The sequence below is a fragment of the Strongylocentrotus purpuratus genome, unplaced genomic scaffold, assembly GCF_000002235.5.
Source record: "Strongylocentrotus purpuratus isolate Spur 01 unplaced genomic scaffold, Spur_5.0 spur5_scaffold_11, whole genome shotgun sequence".
NCBI classification, from domain to species: Eukaryota; Metazoa; Echinodermata; class Echinoidea; order Camarodonta; family Strongylocentrotidae; genus Strongylocentrotus; species Strongylocentrotus purpuratus.
Window position 1 is genome coordinate 11,588,662 of NW_022145596.1, and position 19,858 is coordinate 11,608,519.

General features: G+C 37.9%; 1 protein-coding gene across 1 annotated transcript; it reads left to right on the forward strand.

Annotated features, from left to right (window-relative positions):
• The first annotated feature begins 1,234 nt into the window (after positions 1-1,234).
• LOC585120 (ribose-phosphate pyrophosphokinase 2) lies at positions 1,235-19,020 on the forward strand. The gene is made up of 7 exons (XM_784959.5): positions 1,235-1,722; positions 5,437-5,620; positions 8,491-8,589; positions 10,355-10,479; positions 13,146-13,319; positions 14,547-14,706; positions 16,639-19,020. The coding sequence occupies exons 1-7, from the start codon at positions 1,541-1,543 to the stop codon at positions 16,729-16,731; spliced, it is 1,017 nt and encodes a 338-aa protein (XP_790052.3). The 5' UTR covers positions 1,235-1,540; the 3' UTR covers positions 16,732-19,020.
• Positions 19,021-19,858: the final 838 nt, after the last annotated feature.

Below are 19,858 nucleotides of genomic sequence, written 5' to 3' on the forward strand. Positions count from 1 at the left end.
AGTTCTTTCCGGGAGTGACGTCTATTGTAGGAGTGAATATCGATTGATTTTCGAATGCTCTCTATTAAGAAGCAAACTGAATGTTCACTCTATTTTCACTACATTTTCACTCTCCAGAGGAGTGACGTGATCACTCGATTTTTTTTATTTTTATTTTTTTATTTATTTATAGAGTATGGTTTTTTTTTTATATTATATAACTCTTTATGTTGTTCAACTTTTTTGTTATAGCAATTAATGTTTAATCGCTTTTCATTCTAACTGATTGTAGTGGGTTTTGATGTTAATAAATTTGTACAGTCATAGCCAGTCATTTTTATAGAAATATGAAGTTTCATTTTTACATAACTATGTAAAAAAAAAAAAAAAAAAAAAAAAAAAAACATGTTGACATGAAGTTATTATTGTTTGTATGTTTTGTATTATACCTAATTACGTTTATATGTTCTTTGTTATTCAGTTATTACATTTGGAAAAATGCTGAAATAAAATAAAATAAAATATATAATCATTTAATTGATTATTTAGTGACGCCCAACACTGCCATTTTGAAGAGTAGGTCAGGAAAATAGTTGTGGATATATGGTTAGTCGTGGTCAGGTGTTCCCCTCTTTTTTAAAGTTGAACTGGTTAGTCAGTTTTTTTTTCTTTATCTTCGCACTAAGTCCTTATGCAGTGATCCTATTAAAGGCTGCATGTCAGTACGTAATTTAAAATTCAAGAACTCAAGTTCAACTTGATGTTATTCGACAAAGGAAATAATTTTTTTTAATTTGCTATAACGATAGTAAAATAAAATAAAAAGAAACGTATACAACAAACAAAAACGATCAACCTGGTCTGTAAACAACAACAGCACCGAAAAGGCCTCGTCGTCACTTCAAGTAAACAAAATGGTTTTGCATTGTGGCTTTGAACATTATACCATCGATCGGACACTATATTTACGAATGAGATGCTTTTAGGTAAACAGTGCATAGCACGCATAATTTTGATTTATCATCTCCGCTTTTACAACGTAGCTCCAGAGGGCGAATCGTCCTCGTTTATTGCACCGAATTATGAAGTAAATTAATTAAAAAAATACAGTTACAAAGATATGTAAATAATAATATAAAAACTTTTAAATTGTATATTGAATATTTATATGATTTAATATATAGAATTTCAATAAATATCGGATAGTTTATATTGAATAGCTGAAAGAGTAACAATACAGTTTAAAGCGACCACGATTCGCGCGGAACCGCGCGCTTCTTGACCCTGCCTCGCTAGCCTTGTACATGTGATAAGCATGCGATGCATGTGTTGACGTGACGTACGCGGCTATAATGTATCTCGATCTCGATGCTGCGATGATGATTTGAATGCTCAATGCAAAAACGCATGTGTTTGTACCGGTGCTTTCGCCAGATCATAGATGCTTTACACAAAACTTATCGCAATTTACCACTAAACGAAAGCGATACAAACTGACTATTCTCCGTGCTTTGACATTGTCATTGGGAATTCATCTGAAAGTCAACCGATTCGCGTCTTGATGGTAGATTCTCTCATTTTAAACGGAAAACCTGAAGATCAATTGCAAATATCTCCCAGAATGCCGAACATAAAAGTTTTCAGCGGTTCATCGCACCATGATCTGGCGCAGAAGATCGCCAATCGACTCGGCTATGATCTGGGCAGAGTTGTGACCAAGAAATTCTCAAACCAAGAGACATGGTAAAAGTTAATTTTTTATAAATAGTTATTGATAATGTTTTCGAATGTGCCATGAGATGTCTCGTTTTGTTTGCCATTTCTATTCAATATCCTGTTGATTGTGTGATGATGCGAATTGTGAATGTGATGCAATGAAATTCATGAAAAATGAAAGTCAGTGGGTCTAAGTTAGGCCTAGGGCCGTGCCGCTGGTCCGAGAATGAGGATCGTTCGCATAAACAAGGATATCCTCGTAAACGCGGACAAAATTGCATCCTAGAAAATAAGGATCGTCCATATTTTTTCATGAGCGCTCTCGGGTTTTGGTTTTCCGAACTGCGCGCTGGCGAAAAACGGATTCCGCGTAAGCTACATCTACATAGACTCTAGAAGTCTAGTCCTACATGTAGACTAAGACTAAGAAAATAATATGAAACGTATGCAAAAATGTGGACGATCCTTATTCTCGGACCTGCAGCGCTCCAAGTGAAAGTAGATCTAGGTCAGAGAATGAGTATCGTCCGCATAAACGAGGATATCCTCGTAAATTGGACAAGTCACGTCGTAAATGATAAGGGAAAGTCCCCATTTTCACAGAGATTTTTTTTTTCTGCAGGTGAAGGGTTCCCAAGCTGGCAATGCGTAAGTGAGAAATGCATCATGGATCATCATTGCGGAATCTGTTTTTGGCAAATGGGAGCCAGCGAGAGCCAATCAGAAGGGCCCTTGTAGAGCCAAAAAGCGCAAGGGTTTGAAAACAAGGTTGAGACAAGTCGAACGAGCTTAAGTGCTACGTGTAGGGGGCCTAAACTAAATAATTAAATTTTAAAAAATTAAAAATTCTTCAAACAAGGGATCTTCCTGGTTTAGTTGATGGCTTTCTTGGGAGCTGGTCTGTCACGATTGATAGAGGTGGAATGGACATAAAAAAATTCCCTTCGAAAGGGTTTGCATGAGTCTTCACCTCATCTTATGATCTCTTTGACAAAGGTGTACATTGGCACAAGGTGTTGGAATCAATGTCCTGCCACTTTGTGCAGCTGCTTAATAACGGCAGACTCGCCGTCTGAAGACCCCTTTCCATGGCGTGACCCAAAGAAAGGGTCTTCAGTGGGAATGTCACTTTGAATTACATCTAGAAAGGGTCCTTTCGATTTATATTGTGTGGCACATCCATCACTAAATCTTCTTCTTCTACTTCAAGATAATCTGCCTCCTTCAATACTGAAGATTCTTGCAGATGCCGTATACTCGCCCTGATTGGGGTGCGCAGGTGGACCATTACACCGGGGTTTCCCCCTACTCTTATACGACTAGTGCAATGGGTTCTTAATGTGCAAGGGTGGTGACTCTCCTGTACACTGGGCCTCCACTTAACGTCCTATCTGAGGGACGGGGTGTTTTTCCACTCGACATAACCTGCGTCTATGAAAAAGGGAAGGAGGAACGTTAACACACAACGCAGGCTTCAGTCATCTGCCTGGGTGGGAGTGGAACCCGGGATCTTTGTTTCGGCAGGCAGACGCTTTACCGACTGAGCCAACTCGCCTCCTCAATCTAATGACAACATCTATGTCAAGCTTGTGGTCGTTTAAAAGATGATTAATACAATTCAAGTAAAAGTGGTTCACAGTAGGGCTGCGACGTGTAGTCGAATGCTCGAGTACCCGCACGGTTGACAACTACTCGAGTATGATTTCTCGTACTCGAATATTCGGCCGCAAAAAAAAAAAAAATCACTGTCCAGGCCGACGCTAACGTGTCAGGGAGAGCGGCGGCCGCTGGCATGGTACCGTCGGTAAAAATGTTACCAAACTCCAGCACTGTCAAACTCACCACTCAGAAACTGGGACCAAAATCCAAATGTCGGGATTTCTGTTTGGACTCGGAGGAAAATGGATTATTCTGCCATCTTTGGTTTTTTAAAACAGCATTGTTTACTGTTATTATTATTATTAAATCGGCGCCGTCATCTGCAACTCAAAGTAAAATTGCATGCCTTTACGGCGATGGACGTTGGATACTGCTCCAGTGGTATGGTGGTGGCAAAAAAAAAAAAAAAAATCAAAAAAACATGGCATCCGAATATTCAAGTATTCGCTTGTAAGCCTGGGAGTGTACTCAGGTACCTCATTACACTGTTGTGCACAGCCTTAGTTCACAGCATGATAGTCATGCTTTCTGCCTTTACTGATATAAATCATTGAGTGAATGACAGGTCTCGAATGCCAATTGCACTTGTACATGTAGGCACACACGGATGAATCGTCGCCTGCTCGTGTGCCCAGTGTGCAGCTTGCACTTCGTAATTTTCTGCAAAATCCTGAACACCTACACCTATGACAGTGTTTTGAGGTGGGTCATTGTCATTGATCAACCTGCTGTACTCCTTGTGTTGCCATTGCCAGTTATGAAGATGCCACATGCATGTCCTTCAGTCTCCTTGTATAGTTTAGACATCAATTCATGAACAGTGCCTACCTTGTTATTCAGCGTCATGTTAAATTTGTTGCCAACTTTCACTATCTCCCATCGACTCCACCGAGTCCTGTAATCTACATCGGTTTCTCCATCAAGTGACTCGAGGTGCTTCTCAAGGACCTTCACTCCACAATGTTGACAATGCCGCGAGTGGCAATCAGGATCATGATAATCTTGACGTTTAAGGTTTGTTGCACATGCTGAGTTTTGTCTAATGGAACATATCCTTGATGAGACTGTTATTGGTTTTGAGTTTTGAATTTGCTGCAAAGCTTGTTGACTATGGCCATTTTCAGTTGCAGGTTTGTGCAATATTCACACAAGCATCCACACAAATTACTTTTACCCATTAGTTTGACATGTCTTAACATGAAGAGGGATGAACTCTTGATGTTGATGTGAGTATGATACGTCTTCTTGAAGTCTGCAAACAGCGTAGAAACAGGGATTGGAAGAACATCAGGTTTTTTCCAGTGTTTTTCTACTGATGTCCTTCTTGTTAGGCAATTGTACTCCCTTGGTTTTGAAGCAGGATCGCACGTAACTTAATCTCACCAACATTTTGATGGCTGGAATGATTCTGAATGGGTTCCTGTACTTGTTCTCCTGGTTCAAACTTTTGAGTAGCTTGGGTGTTGTGTAAAACCTCTTTGCAGCATGTTGTGTTTTGGTTTCTCGCAGCACCTGCAGCGTTGATGCTAGTCCACGTCTGACAAGCCTTGTTTTTTAAATCCCGTTTACATTGACCTGACTTTGGGGTTTCAGCAACCTTTCATGTGACAAGGGAGTCATTTTCGAATTTCCCCACTTCCAACCACTTTTGTTTCAAGTGCTTTTTGTACTTATGAGGTCACAAAGTCTAAGTCTTAAATTCTAATTCTTTGTTTCAGGAATGAACAAAGACGTATTCTTACCCAGAAATTTCAGAAAGGAACAGCTAGTCTTTTTTTTCTTCGTCTCGAAACATGTATTTTCAAATTCCTAGACAGTTTTTGTTACCCACATGGAAAGAGTTGGAGATTAGTGAAAGACTTTGAACTGATTACAGTTGATTTTACATGTGCTTGTTTCATGCACTCAATAACATTTTTGGGGGTACAAATTTGACATTTTTAATAAACATTTTGCAATTTGCATACATGTATTTGTATCATTTTTCTTTTTGTGGAGGGACTCTGAGGAAGATTAAAAAAACTCAAACTGATTAGTTAAAGTTAATGTATCATTCCGGAATATACTCTTTAATTCTTACAGTGTGGAGATCGGAGAGAGCGTGCGAGGTGAAGATGTCTACATCGTGCAGAGTGGGTGTGGCGACATCAACGACAACCTGATGGAGATGCTGATCATGATCAACGCCTGTAAGATTGCCTCATCGTCTCGCGTTACGGCGGTCATCCCCCTCTTCCCCTATGCCAGGCAGGACAAGAAGGACAAAGTAAGTTGATTGTTAGGATTTTGTTTGATAGCTCTAATTCAACTATTCTGCACAGTTCTATCGAGTCATTTCTGTATATAATTTTTTTAACAATTTTTTTTGGGGGGATTTGTTTTGTCTGGCTTGTGCAAATTTATTGCCAATTTTGTTACATCAGGCTGACTCCCAACCCAATAAATACAAAAATTACGGTGTTGTAGCAGTTCCTGATGATGACTGGGGAAAACAAAATTGCAGAAGAATTATCAAAAGAGAAATATGAGTGATATGGTGGAAGACTTCATGTACTTCATGCTGCTTTTGAGGTTCCTGTGCTTTGGTTAATTTCTTTTCCATTGGGCAACATGATCCGAAAACTGATGTACAATTACATTGTAACGTCATGATTGTAACGTCATGATTGGACTTGTACACGTACACAATGGTGTTCTCAGTGCCAAACCTGCACACGCCTTCAATGTCCCGATGTGTGAGCCTGTCAGTCAGTGATTGATGAAGTGTGTGTCCAACCCTGATTCCATTACATGCAGGGGGCTGACATTAGCAGCTTTGTTTGTTTTGGAAGGGGTAGACGAGTAGCTTACTGATGTGGGCGGATGCGGTGATGTACAGAGGGATTCTTTCCGATGTGGAGCGTACAAAAATAGAAACACCAGCTGATCATCAGCTTATATCATTATGATGGTGTCTGCTGATGGAGATATAGTGTAAATTGATGTGTGATATACCTGAAAATAACCCTGTAAACGATCATCGGATTGGACACCGATCCGATCAGGGGTGATCGGTTAATAATTTCTGATCGCTGATCAATTAAAATGATCGGGAAAAAATCGGCAGAATTTTTTTTTTTTTTTTTTTTTTTTTTTAAATGCCGAAAATTTTCAAGTTTTTGGCTATCAAATGCTCAAAAAAAATTAATGGCTGGGATTATTTTGTCATTTGGAGTTGTGTTAGACCATGTTTGTTGATATTTAGTGCCTTTTCATGGCTTTGAAATTAATAATATTTGTCTAAGACAACAACTCCAAATGACAAAATAATTCCAGCCATGAATTTTTTTTGAGCATTTGATAGCCAAAAACTTTGAAAATTTTCGTCATTAAAAGAAAAAGAAAAAAAAAGAAGATACCTAGATCTACATTATAATCCAAGATGGCCGATTTTTTTGATCGATCTTCTGATCCGATACCGATCAAAGGTGCGAGGGTGTCGCTCCGATCTACCGATCCGATCAGAGCCCCAACTTACAGGGTTACCTGAAAATGGAGTAGCAAAAATGCCCCATTATAGTTTTAACTGATATAAAATTCACCCAAACCCAGAATTCAGAATGAATTTGTAGGAATTGGTGAATATGTGTGCAGTGTATGTCCCCTCTTCTGTCTTGTCCTAAAAAAGTAGTGATTTTGTCCTAATATGAGAAAATACAATTTCCACAGTTATCTAAAATTTTGGAAATCAAGGTCTAATGTCCTAGACTGTCAGTCTTTTATAGAAACTGCAAGGGAAGATGTAACTTTTTCCATCCGAAATGATGTAAGCTGAGGGGTATCTTCCATTGGAATGCTCAAGAGCGAGATTGCAATGTTTACATGTAGATGGAACGGACATGTTCATTTATTAGATACTGTAAGTCGAGTGCACACTTGAAATATTGGTCTTATGGCTCAAACAGGCTAAGAAAAGGCATAGCTAGACCATTCTAAATGGGAGAGTGTCAAACCAAATTGGCTGTCAAAAAATTAAGCAGAATTCCTACAAACAGAAAAAGGAGCAATTTCTGATTTACTGATAAGGCTGAATTCTTTTTTTCTCCAAACGTGCCAACAGAAAATCTGTTTGGGGTGTCTCATATCTATCTTCCATTCCTCCACATCCAAACAAAAGTTATAAACTTGACTTGGCTATCTTGTACAGTAAACTCTTAATTGGCATGTAATTATTTAAGGGGAGCTATTTTGTTGATTTATAGCTTTGTGAGTTGATAGCAGAGCAATTTTGACATAGTATTTTGTAATGACTTTTGTTGAATGATTGATAAGCAATGTAAAGAAGAAGACTGAAAGAGGGCTTTGAAATGCAATTTGCAGTTTGCAATTAGAGGAAACTTCACTCTGCACTCTGACAAGTGTAATACAAAAGATAATAGCAGGTGAATGAAATACTACACCTAATCACCACACAAACCTGGGAAGGAAGCATCCATAAATTTGAATACATTTACTTGATAAACAACTTTGGGTAGTCCGTCATGTTATCAACAAAATGGCGATGCCCATGTCGTGATTCAGAAACTGTCTTGCTTTATACCTCTCTCATACACTTTGGTGGGGAATCTTGTACATTAATGGGAATACAATAAACTTCTCAGAATAACTACAAATTACTACAGTAGTACTACATGTACACCTGATAGCCGGTCTTCAATGTGATTTGCCATTCAGTGTCTGTCATTACTAGATGCTGTTACTGCGCAAGCCTGTTACTAACAACTTTTCAATGGAGCTGGAGAGATCAGCATCATTGCTGATATAATGACAGTTGGTGATGGGTTTCACCTCATCGTAGCATGTGTTTTGTTTTTGTCCTCTTTGTTTTTCATCATTACCGGTCCTGGGTACAACTGAGACAATATTTCATTTGAAAAACTAAAGTTTTGTGTGTTTACTGTGCAGTCTCTGTTTGAACAGATGTCACTCAGCTTCCAGAATAATTCTCGCATATAATTGAACTTCATGTGATTTTAGCACTGCATATTCAAAGCATTTACATGTAAGTCTTTGATAATAGAGCTACTAAATTTACAAGTATGCCTCTGTATCTACTATATACTAAATCATAATTTCTGATTTTATTTTTGTGTACAGAGCCGTGCACCCATCTCTGCCAAGCTGGTAGCCAACATGCTGTCCGTCGCCGGAGCAGATCACATCATCACAATGGACCTTCACGCTTCACAAATTCAGGTATACCTCTGACAATGCAAGTTATTTTTTATTTGAGCTTGTTCTCATGAATTTATTTTAAATTCTCAACATCTTTTTGAATATCGAGGAGTCAGTGACACAAAGACGTAACTCCATTTTGGGCATTTTGAGAAAAAAAGTGGTTTATGTGTCACTGAGCACTTGGGCCTTAGGGAGTTAAGTCTATGTTTCACTAGCCATTGACTTCAATGGGGTGTTGGGTGAAGTTAAGTCTTTGTGCTTCCTTGAAAGCCCACATTTTTCTGAACATTTTGATATCAAATACTCATTTCAGCAAAATATGGAGTTACGTCTTTGTGTCACTGAACCCTTGATATGTAGTATTTTAAGCTGATGCTATGAATGCAGGATACCAGCATGGATGTGGCATAGCCATGAGAGTAGTGAGGCACGATGGGGGTGATGTTCCCCTTTAAGACAGGACAAGATCTAATGTTTTTAGAGATCTATTGCTTGAGACTCTGAAAGCTTTGTGTGTAGGGGGGTCTCATAATGGATCCAAATTTGTAAGCATCTCACATATGCAATGGGTGGAGCTGAAGACATCAAAATTTCATTGCCCTAGTCTCGATCAGTCAATTACTTTAAAGGGAGATAGTCAGTTTCCATGTAGAGTAGGTCATAATTCGCTGACACCAGCCTCGTAGGATAAAACATTAATGGGTGAATAAGTCTTTAATTTTTTTTTTACCTGGCATTATATAGGTAAACGGTAAGGAGTATAAAGAAAATTGAAGATTATTAAACAAATTCATTTTAACTGGATGCCTGCCATAGCAACAAACAGAGTTGACAAAAGACTTTATGCATGGCTGATCATGAAGTCTGCATGAAGCCTGTGGTCTTCTTTATTGCCTATAGTGTCAGGAATGTAGTTTGAGTATGGCCGTGTTCACATGATGGCAATTTTGGTCGACTTACGCCGACTACATACATGTATCATGTACTGTAGGAAGCCCCGTCTGAACATGGCTTATGTAGAGTGAAAGTGCCCATTGTCAGTAGCCTTCTGAAAGTAAATTCCTAATTTTATTCAGCCGAGGATGGTGTTGCTAGGTAGGATTCTGTCTATTAAAACACTATTATTCTTATCAGGTGAATAAAATAATTTGTATTGAGGCACTTCACAAAGACTTACCGGTATGCATTAAATTTGGTTACATTACAAACATGACCTATTGAGCTTGGCCATGCTCTTTGTACTGAACATGTGCCGAAAGGGTACACACCCAGTCAGAGCTCTGGAAAAGAACCATGTGCCTCAGGCAAGGCATTACAGGTTGTATTTCTTCTTAGTTTGTGAAACAGCAAGAGAGGTTGATTTGTCTTCTATCTATGAGTTGCATCACCTTTATTCTGTATTCTGTACTGCATCTTTATCCTGTATTCTGTACTGCATTAAAAGAAAAGCTGGCAGTCATTCTTGTCAGAAAGAGCAGAAACTTGCACTAATTCTACATTGTAGTTGTTTGAGCACCAGCAATGGCTCTTAATTTGGGGCAGGACTCCTACCAAAATCTTAACTTAGTACACAGAAGCAGCACAGGCAGGGAGGCAGCCAGATATGTGACCATACTGCTACAGCTGACCTGAGCATCGCTTTGTAACTGCAAAGAAAAGCCGTTATATCAAATTCATTTTGGATTGGATTGGAATTGGATACTCTTTAACAATAGCATGTTACTTGGCACAAAGGAAGATGATGCCTACTAAAACTAAATCTCCCTTCTTTTTTTCTTTCCAGGGTTTCTTTGACATCCCAGTTGACAATCTCTATGCTGAGCCAGCCGTTCTGAAGTGGATCAAGGAGAACATCCCTGAATGGGGCAACAGCATCATTGTCTCACCTGATGCAGGAGGCGCAAAGAGGTAAGGATGAAAGAACTAAAGGATCAGGAACCGGTCCTGAAGGGCTCTACAACATTGATTTCTCATAAGCGTTTGTTGGGGAGAAGTCTATATTTAAGAACATTGAACATACATTAACCTTGGGTATTATCTCATGAAACAAATTTGCAGACAGCAAAAAGAGATGTCGAGGAAACTTCTACTTACATGTGTGACAGTTTCATTAAACGATTTGTGTATATTTAAATCTTTTTAAGGCCAAAAATTTTACTTCTCTGTCCATCTGATTTGCTTAGAGCTGTCTGCCAAATAAACATACTCGTTCAGGCAGCATTTCTTGAGTTGATGGAGGCTCTATTTCATCAAAGATTTTGGGTTAGGGCTTGGGTTGTTATAGGTTAAAGGCATCGTTTAAAGGAAACCAAAACCTTCATACTGAGTTACTTTTATTGTAAAGTTTAAGATATTTGAAAAATATCAGTGACAATTTGAACAAAATCGGGCAAGGAATAAGGAAGTAAGAGCTTTTTGAAATGACTAGTCACTAGAGGGCGGTATTCAATTTGATGACATCATCTGTGAACAACTCTCCATGCCTTTTGTACATCAAATTTCATGTTTTTCCTTCTTTCTTGTGATTGAGATAATGTACTCCCCCGAAAGCAAGATATAGAATGCAAAATGATATTCTACTTCACATGTTATGAAGTCGGATCAAGAACACAAATAAATACGAAGAAAACAACAAAATTGTGAAATTTTATGTACAAATGGCATGGAGAGTTGTTCACAGATGATGTCATCAAATTAAATACTGCCCTCTAGTGACTAGTCATTTCAAAAAGCTCTCACTTCCTTATTCCTTGCCCGTTTTTGTTCAAATTTTCACTGATTTTATTCAAATCTTTTAAACTTTACAATAAAAGTAACTTAGTATGAAGGTTTTGGTTTCCTTTAACGATGTTAAATCTGAGATGCATGGCCCGACGTGTAATCAGTGTCTGTGATATGGTGTAATATCGAAGCCCTAGACAAAATTGCGCTTCAAAATGATCAAGAAGTGCCTCAAAAAAGTAAAAATCTTTGAGTGACCGGTTTTACCATACTCATTTTTCCCAATAGACTGTAGTATTATAACAACCGTTAGGAAAACGAAAAATCAAATTTTGATTTCCAATCATAAATATCTTGATAATCAGACAGGCGATCGGCTTGTAAAAGCCATGGGATTCCTGACTGACTAAAGTTTTATTATTATCATTGAAGTATGAGCTCAATCCAGGATTTTGCTTCAGAATCTGAGCCAATGTTAATGAGTCATTTTTAAGTTAATGGTTACCTCTACCACTTACAAAGAAAGAATGGATGTTGAACAAGTTATAATACTTGCTTACAAGAATTTTCTCACTTAAAAGGAATTGTCAGGGTTCGTTTTATAAGAGCAAGATGATGTTAAAGTCAATCCATTCTCTGAGCTTTGTTGTCTGTGGTCCCTGTCTCTGTTCCTACAAGGGCTCTTCCCATAACTTGACAGTGTTTTACTGGCAGACTTTGGGTGGCCTGTAGGAAACAGGACTGGGGTACCACACACAGCAGGGAGACCCTCACAGGGACACTGATAGAGTTCTTCTTTGAATTCTTATCAGTCTCTTTTTGTGATGGTCTCTTGAAACCGCTGACGAATGACATGATCTGATTGCTACAAAAACTTAAAATGTGGTTTGTTGAATTGAAGCCTCATACAGAGCAGAAGAGGGCGAATTAAGCACAAATAAGCACACTTTATTAATAATCTGAATAAGCAATTATGAAAAGGATACAGGACAAGAAATTTAGGAAATTGGTTAATAACCAAAACAAAAAAGAAGCAAAAGTGAAGAGAAAACAAAACAATGAGGAAACAGAATGCCAATCTTTAACATTTGTCCCTATATATATGCATGTTTAAAAGGCATCGTTTAACAATGTTAAATCTGAGATGCATGGTCCTATATTAATGTTGCGCTTAAAAATGATCATGAAGTGCCTCAATAGACTGTAGTGTTATGAAACCCGTTGGGAAATGTTTTTTGAATTTTGAATTCCAATCTTAAATATCTTGATAATCAGATAGGCGGTCGGCTTATAAAAGTCATGGGATTCCTGACTGACCTAAAGGTTTATAATTATGATTGCAGCATGAGCTTTATCCAGGATTTTGTTTGAGAATCTGAGGCAATGTTACAGAGTCACTTTAAGTTAATGGTTACCACTTCATTTTTGGGTACTATGTTGGATCCTGGGTTGATATGGCTAGCACGTGTTACAACATTTACCACAAAGTGATTGTCACTACAGAATGTCAAGGGTTCAGTGACTCAAAGACGTAACTCCATATTTTGCCAAAATGAGTATTTGGTATCAAAATGTTCAGAAAAATGCTGGCTTTCCAGGAAACACAAAGACTTAACCCCAACCAACACCCCATTGAAGTCAATGTCTAGTGAAACATTGACTTAACTCCTTAGGCCCAAGTGCTCAATGACACATTGACTTAACTCCTTAGGCCCAAGTGCTCAATGACACATAAACCACTTTTTCTCAAAATGGCCAAAAAGGAGTTACGTCTTTGTGTCACTGACCCCTCGATGTGTCATTCAGTGAGAGTCATTTCAGTAATTTGTAATCTCCCATTGACTTTAATACAGGGTGACATCCATCGCAGACAGGCTCAACATCGAGTTCGCCCTCATTCACAAAGAGCGCAAGAAGGCCAATGAGGTCGCCTCCATGGTCCTGGTCGGTGATGTCAAGGACAGGGTCGCTATCCTGGTCGATGACATGGCCGATACCTGTGGCACCATCTGCCATGCTGCTGAAAAGTAAGTCATTGGTTCAGGGATGAATGTACAGTCAAACCTGTCTATAGTGACCGCCCAAGGGAAACACATAAAGTGGTCGTTGTAGACAGGTTCCTTTAGTACATGTTTCAATGATAAACCCTTTTCAAGGGAAACAAAAAATGTGGTCTTTGTAGGCAGGTGGTCTTTGTAAACCTGTCGTAACTTAAGCAGGTTTGACTGTACCTGTAAATTTTGACTATAATTTTGAATGTCCTTGAGGCCAATACTAAGAAATAGCCAATACCAAAATATTTGACAAAGTTGGAGACGTGATGAATAATGTTCACATATTGAAGTCAATAATTCTTGTATTGAACCAATATTGCTGTCCTATGCACTTAGGATTACTTTCAATTTTTCATAGCAAATATCACATAGATTGCTATAGAAAAGCTGGGGGTTGAGGGAAGGGCACATTCCCCAACAAAGTCCCTGTGTAACCCAGGTGCAAGCAAATGATGAGTGAACGTTTGTTTAAAATGGCGATTGTTTGCATACTTACAGAATTTTCAAAGAATGCTTGACAATTCTGGCAAATGTCTGAAAATGAGTCCATCCAAAACATCCAAATGCTTCCTTCTATGCTCAGGTGCTATTTTACCTTGCAGTGTGCTCTGACACCATGTTTTTCCTTGATTTAAGATGATGATTGTTTTACCTGACTGCTAAGAAAGTATGATATGCTTGAAAGTAAGCAACCAGGGGACCGTCGGCTTTAAGTCCTCTCTGACGGACTTGGTAATAAGGATTACGCCTAACCAAAGGGCACAAGCGCATTGACTTGGGTTTTGAACCTGGGACCCCTCCAGACCACTACTTTACCACTGAGCCATTGCGGCTCCTCCCTAATAGTCATTCTAACCCTCTCAAATAAGCCAGTACACGGTTGCATTCTGAGCATGAGCAGATAAAGGTCATTGCAGACCCAATTGTGAAATATACAGCGACAAAATACTGGATATGTGCTCATGAAAGTTATGTAATCATTATCTATTTATGCACAAGCAGTGCACTCCATGATACACAGGTGGAAGTATGCTTTGAAAAGGGGAATCAAAGGCTATTTATGTAGCACCTCCATCGCTTTAGGAATGATTATTTCAGAATGTACAAAGTGGGACCTCTTTATGTTTTGAAGATCTGTGGATATTTGGGGTCATTTGGGACGTGCTAAACGTGAACTGGGTTATTCATTCTCCCCTGTAGATTAAAGGATGCTGGTGCGATCAAAGTCTATGCCATCCTCACCCACGGTATCTTCTCTGGGCCTGCCATCCAGCGCATCAATAACGCCTGCTTTGAGAAGGTCGTCGTCACGAATACAATCCCTCAAGAGGACAAGTGCAAACAGAGCAGTAAAATTGCCGTGAGTAATATTCTTCTTAAGGTCATCGTTTAACAAGGTTAAATCTGAGATGCATGGCCCTACAAGTTATCAGTATCTGTGATATGGTGTAATATTGAAACCCTAAAAAAATTGCGCTTCAAAATGACCAAGAAATGCCTCAAAAAAGTAAAAACTCTTTGAGTGACTGGTTTTACCATACTCGTTTTCCCCCAATAGACTGTAGTGTTATGAAAACCGTTAAGGAAAATGCAAAATTTTATTTTGATTTCCAATCATAAATATCTTGATAATCAGACAGACGATCGGCTTGTAAAAGTCATGGGGTTCCTGACTGACCTAAAGGTTTATAACCATCATTGCAGCATGAAATAGCAAATGGTTTGGATTTAATTGTAAAAATAATGATTCTTATTTTTCTTGATAATAAACTATGAATTTTTCACATTCGTAGGCATATTTTTACTTACAGGAATATTTTTACATAATGTTACCAATGTTAAAGCCTATCTGCACTAGTTTGGCTAGGAGGGATTAGACCTCCATGCATGATCAGTAGGGACTTTTAGATTGAGTGGACGAGAACACGACGAACGCCGACTGATCATGCGTGTCAACGTACTCAACTGCCCATGTTGACTACAATTAGAAATCTTTTAGATTGCACTCGACGATATACATGCATGCAGGAAGTAACACTATGAACATGACGGACAAAGAAAGAGGGAAAAAAAATACAGTTCCACATTCTACCCTCAACAATAGGCCATTTTCGTAATGTAACCAAATTTAATGCATAAACCTTTGTGAAGTGCCTCAATACATATTATTTCATTCACCTGAAAAGAATAATAGTATTTCATTAGACAGAGTCCGAACTGCATACATTAGTTGTTGCCAGGTTATACAAACATTATGGCTTGACCTACCTATAGCAACACTTAATATAATGCAGTTTGAATTTTGACTATTGAAATACTATTATTCCTATCAGGTGAATGAAATAGTTCGTATTGAGGCACTTCACAAAGACATATGCATTAAATTTGGTTACATTACGAAAATGGCCTATTGCTGTGGTAGAACATCCCTTCACTACTATTATGTAAACATGTGTAGAACAGGTGAATATGCATGTGACACCCGTTCTACACATTTTTACATAATAGCAGGGAAGGGATTTTCCTTTGTCTACCTGATATTTTATGCGCACGCGGCATATACTAGTACCGTACTAGATTTAGGAAAATCAAGGTTGACGCATTCTCGATCGCCGACTGAGACGACGTGACGCATGCGCAGTGCCTTAAAATGACGTCACATGTTGCAGTCAAAGCTGTCGACGTGCAAATCTAAAAGTCCCTATTGACTGGTGGTTATCTCATCAAATCATCTCTCAATTAACATAACAAAAAGGGTCCCATGGGGGATCAACGGTTACCGCTTAGGCATTGTTGGCTATATAGAGGGCGCAAGTAGCTACGAGTACCGGGTAGTGCAGTCTCACTTAAATGAATAAGTTCAACCACTTTCACTTACCTGCCAACCCTTCCGAATAATCCAGAATATTCTGATTTTCTGGATTTTTAGAACCTAAATGATTGACAGATGATGTCACAAGATGAACAAGATCTGGAGAATTTTTTTAAGGGTGGAGCTTAGCAGGTCTGAGAATTATTAAAAAAAATATATGAACAAATATGGATATATTTAGATATTTAAATAACAAAATACGAGTTGTATGCAGCCCTGCACATCAACAGGAATCAACTTATATTTGGATGTCACCCGACCTTTAAACAGTGTCTAATATTTCTAGTACCCACCCACCTCCCCCCCCCCCTTCACTAAAACATGATATTTCTGTGACCCTCCTGGTATAGCTATCATCATTCTTTAGGATCACTGTTGACATGTTCATTAAATCTATCTCCCTCTCTCTCTCTTACACAGGTCATTGACATCTCGATGATGCTTGCAGAGGCCATCCGCAGGACGCATAATGGAGAGTCGGTCTCGTATCTCTTTAGCAACGTGCCGTTGTAGTCTATACCAAGCCTATACCAATTTTGTTGTAAATTATGGTTCCAATCGTATCCATCATTTGTACATTGTGTTTTCCATTTTCATGTTCCATTTATTTGTCATTGGGTAATGTGTCTTATTATACTGAGCGAGGGTGTTCGTACCTTATTCAAGGTCAAATTATGGCTTACAAATTGTTTTCATAGAATATATGCTCCGGGCATAGATTTGTATGTGAGGCATAGATTGGAATACTACAATCAACTTAAGATATTTTCAGCCCTCTGTTTTGGAGATCAAATTCTTGTTTTATTCCAAGAATTTAAATAGGATTCTGCTAAATTCCCACTTTGTTTGTTGTTTATAGATGTAGCTGTTAGTCTTGACATTGAATGTGCTAAGGGTTGTTATTTTGACTTTGTATTTTGTTTTAGACGTTTCATTTCACTTTCATTTTGAAAATATCCAGAGACTGAATTTCTTGGTGTGCATAGGTTATATTATTTCTTAGTCCCAAGGTGTTTATTAACACCAAGTTAATTAATGTATTTGGACTTCATGCATACAGTACTTTCTTATAAAGTAAAATGTCAAACTATAGCTTTTTAGAAGAAACGGGCATTAATTAGAATACATTAGTAACCTTTCTCTTTTGTTTAACTATGTTTACATTTAAATTTTCATTAATTTTGTTCTCATTTGGTAAAGTGGTTTCATTGTGATTTCTGAAGTATCTTAGCGATGCTTTGTTATTTTGACCAAAAAAAAAAAAGTTTCATATATGTGGGGGAAAAGTTCCCCAAATATAAGAATTAAGAATATATCTCACATTCAATTAGAATCCTGTCCACACTATCATTGTAAAAACATAAAAGCATTTCTTGAATACTTTAATTTGATATTTATTTACTTATTTATTTACGTAAGGCAGATGACAGGCATTGTACCAAATGTCCCAGCACATACACATTGTTTAATTGACAGTATAATTGTAATGTACATAGATTCCTGTTCAAGGTATGTAAATAAGGAAAGTACTGATGGGGTTGTGTTGCAAAATTGAAATTTGTTAATTAAGCAATCCCTGTCGAAATTGCAATACCAAACATTTATTGCTGAAGTATAGTACTACTGTCGAAATATGTAGTGACTTTGATGCCATGCACACCCCTTACATTATCTATTATTCTGAAAACTGGTTATTTTACAAAATGTTGTTCATACAGTTACATCAAGGTAAGCCATGGTTTCTTTTGAAACATATTAAGTACATGAATATTCACGGCAGTTAAGAAATACCACATTTAACTCGTTTATGGAGCAAAATATGCAGAATTTTTGTGCCCATTTTGATTATTTTTGAATGATTGATATTTTGTAACTTAAGTTATGGATTTTATTGCAATTCTTAAATCAATATTACATTTAGCATCTCTCCATTCGAAATGTAGGTTTAACAAAAATTCTGCATACCAGGTGTTTTTTTTAGGGGGGGGGGGGGTATGATTTTAATCAAATATTTGTTGAGTTATTATGTCAGGGAACTAAAGTGAGTATAATACAGTCAGGGTCACATCACTTGGGGAAAAATCTGTAACCATTAAGGCTTGTTCAAATATGGCGCAGTAAATGGCTGTAGTTTTTCTACGTGTAAATAAATGGCAACTGCGTACCACAAAGGTCCTGCACATGTTCACTGTGCTATAAAATACAGAGATTTGTGAATCGTATACTTTATGTCGTCGTAAAAAGAACACCTCTGTTTTGCCGCATCATATCTGAACAATCCTTAACTCCCCAAAGATATTATAGGTTATACTGGTTTGATTGCTTCATTCAATGTTTTATTTCTTGTTTCAATACTTTAATCCATAATAATGTTTCACTTTAAATGAAGGAGAAAAAACATTATTTATAAGCCTGACCATAGCCATGTTTGGTCGATTTCAATCCATGTACCAAATGTTTCCTTCAGAAGTAGTATGAATGGACAGTACAAAACAAAAACTGATGAAAATATCTATGGGAACGAGTTGTCAGATGCTCCCTTCAAACTTGGGGTCAATTTTTCCTTTAATACCCATGTTTCTCTCGGGAGAGTGGTCAGTTTTCATATGTAATGTACCGCTCTTCCGACAGAATTTGGGCCTTGAAGAAAAAATTGACCCCAATTTTGAAGGTGACGACTTATTCCCACAGGTATATTTATCAGGTTTTGTATTGTCCATTTTGGTACATGGGCTAGATCGATTGAAATCGGGGCCTCCCAAGCAATGCCAAATGTAATAAAATAATGCACATGAACAACAATTTCTCTGTAATTTTTTTTATTATAAAATTCAAATCTTCTTATGGCCAGAAGTCACAAAGGAGGTTTCTGTCGACAAAGTTGCCAATTCGTGTAGTGATTTTCATAGTTTCTGCTGAACTTTATGGTGTTCAAACATGGGACATAATGGCAAATTTAAATGGCCATTGTAGCTAAAACTTATGTTTCAGCTATTAAAAGCCTCGGTTAATACTCCTCTATACCCAGTTTAGTCCATTAGGGACTTTAAGATTTACGAGAACGTGGACCGCCACATGTGACATCCTTTTAATGCACAGCCCAGTGCCTTACACTATGATCATGACGAAAGCGGACAAAATATACAGTTCCTCCGGTAGACAAAGGAACATCCCTTCACTGTTATTATGTAAAAATGTGTAGAACAGGTGATTATGTATGTGACACCTGTTCTACACATTTTTACATAATAAACAGTGAAGGGATGTTCCTTTGTCTACCTGAGGAACTGTATATTTTGTCCGCTTTCATTGTCCGTCATGTTCATAGTGTTAACACACGGCAGTCCACACTCTCGTCGTGTAAATCTAAAAGTCCCTATTGGGTGATCTAACACAGAATGACCCAGGGATATAATAAGCCACTTCAGAGTGTCATACTGTCTGCACATGGGCAGATAAAGGTCATTTGTACAAAACTGTAAGGCCAATCGAGATGACAGGAATTATTCTTAAATGCACAAACATGGGAATCCTCCATGTATATTCGGGGTCATTTGTACAAGAGCTATCTCTGAAGTGAGTTATTACTTGGCCATTTAAAAAAAAATAACACCAGACAATTTTCAAATCTTTTATTTTC

Excerpts from the sequence above, each read along its gene's own strand:
- LOC585120 (XM_784959.5), top strand. The coding sequence starts at position 1,541 with ATGGTAGATTCTCTCATTTTAAACGGAAAACCTGAAGATCAATTGCAA. Across the intron at positions 1,723-5,436 it reads TTCTCAAACCAAGAGACATG|TGTGGAGATCGGAGAGAGCG; the intron begins GTAAAAGTTAAT and ends TAATTCTTACAG. Across the intron at positions 13,320-14,546 it reads ATCTGCCATGCTGCTGAAAA|ATTAAAGGATGCTGGTGCGA; the intron begins GTAAGTCATTGG and ends TCTCCCCTGTAG.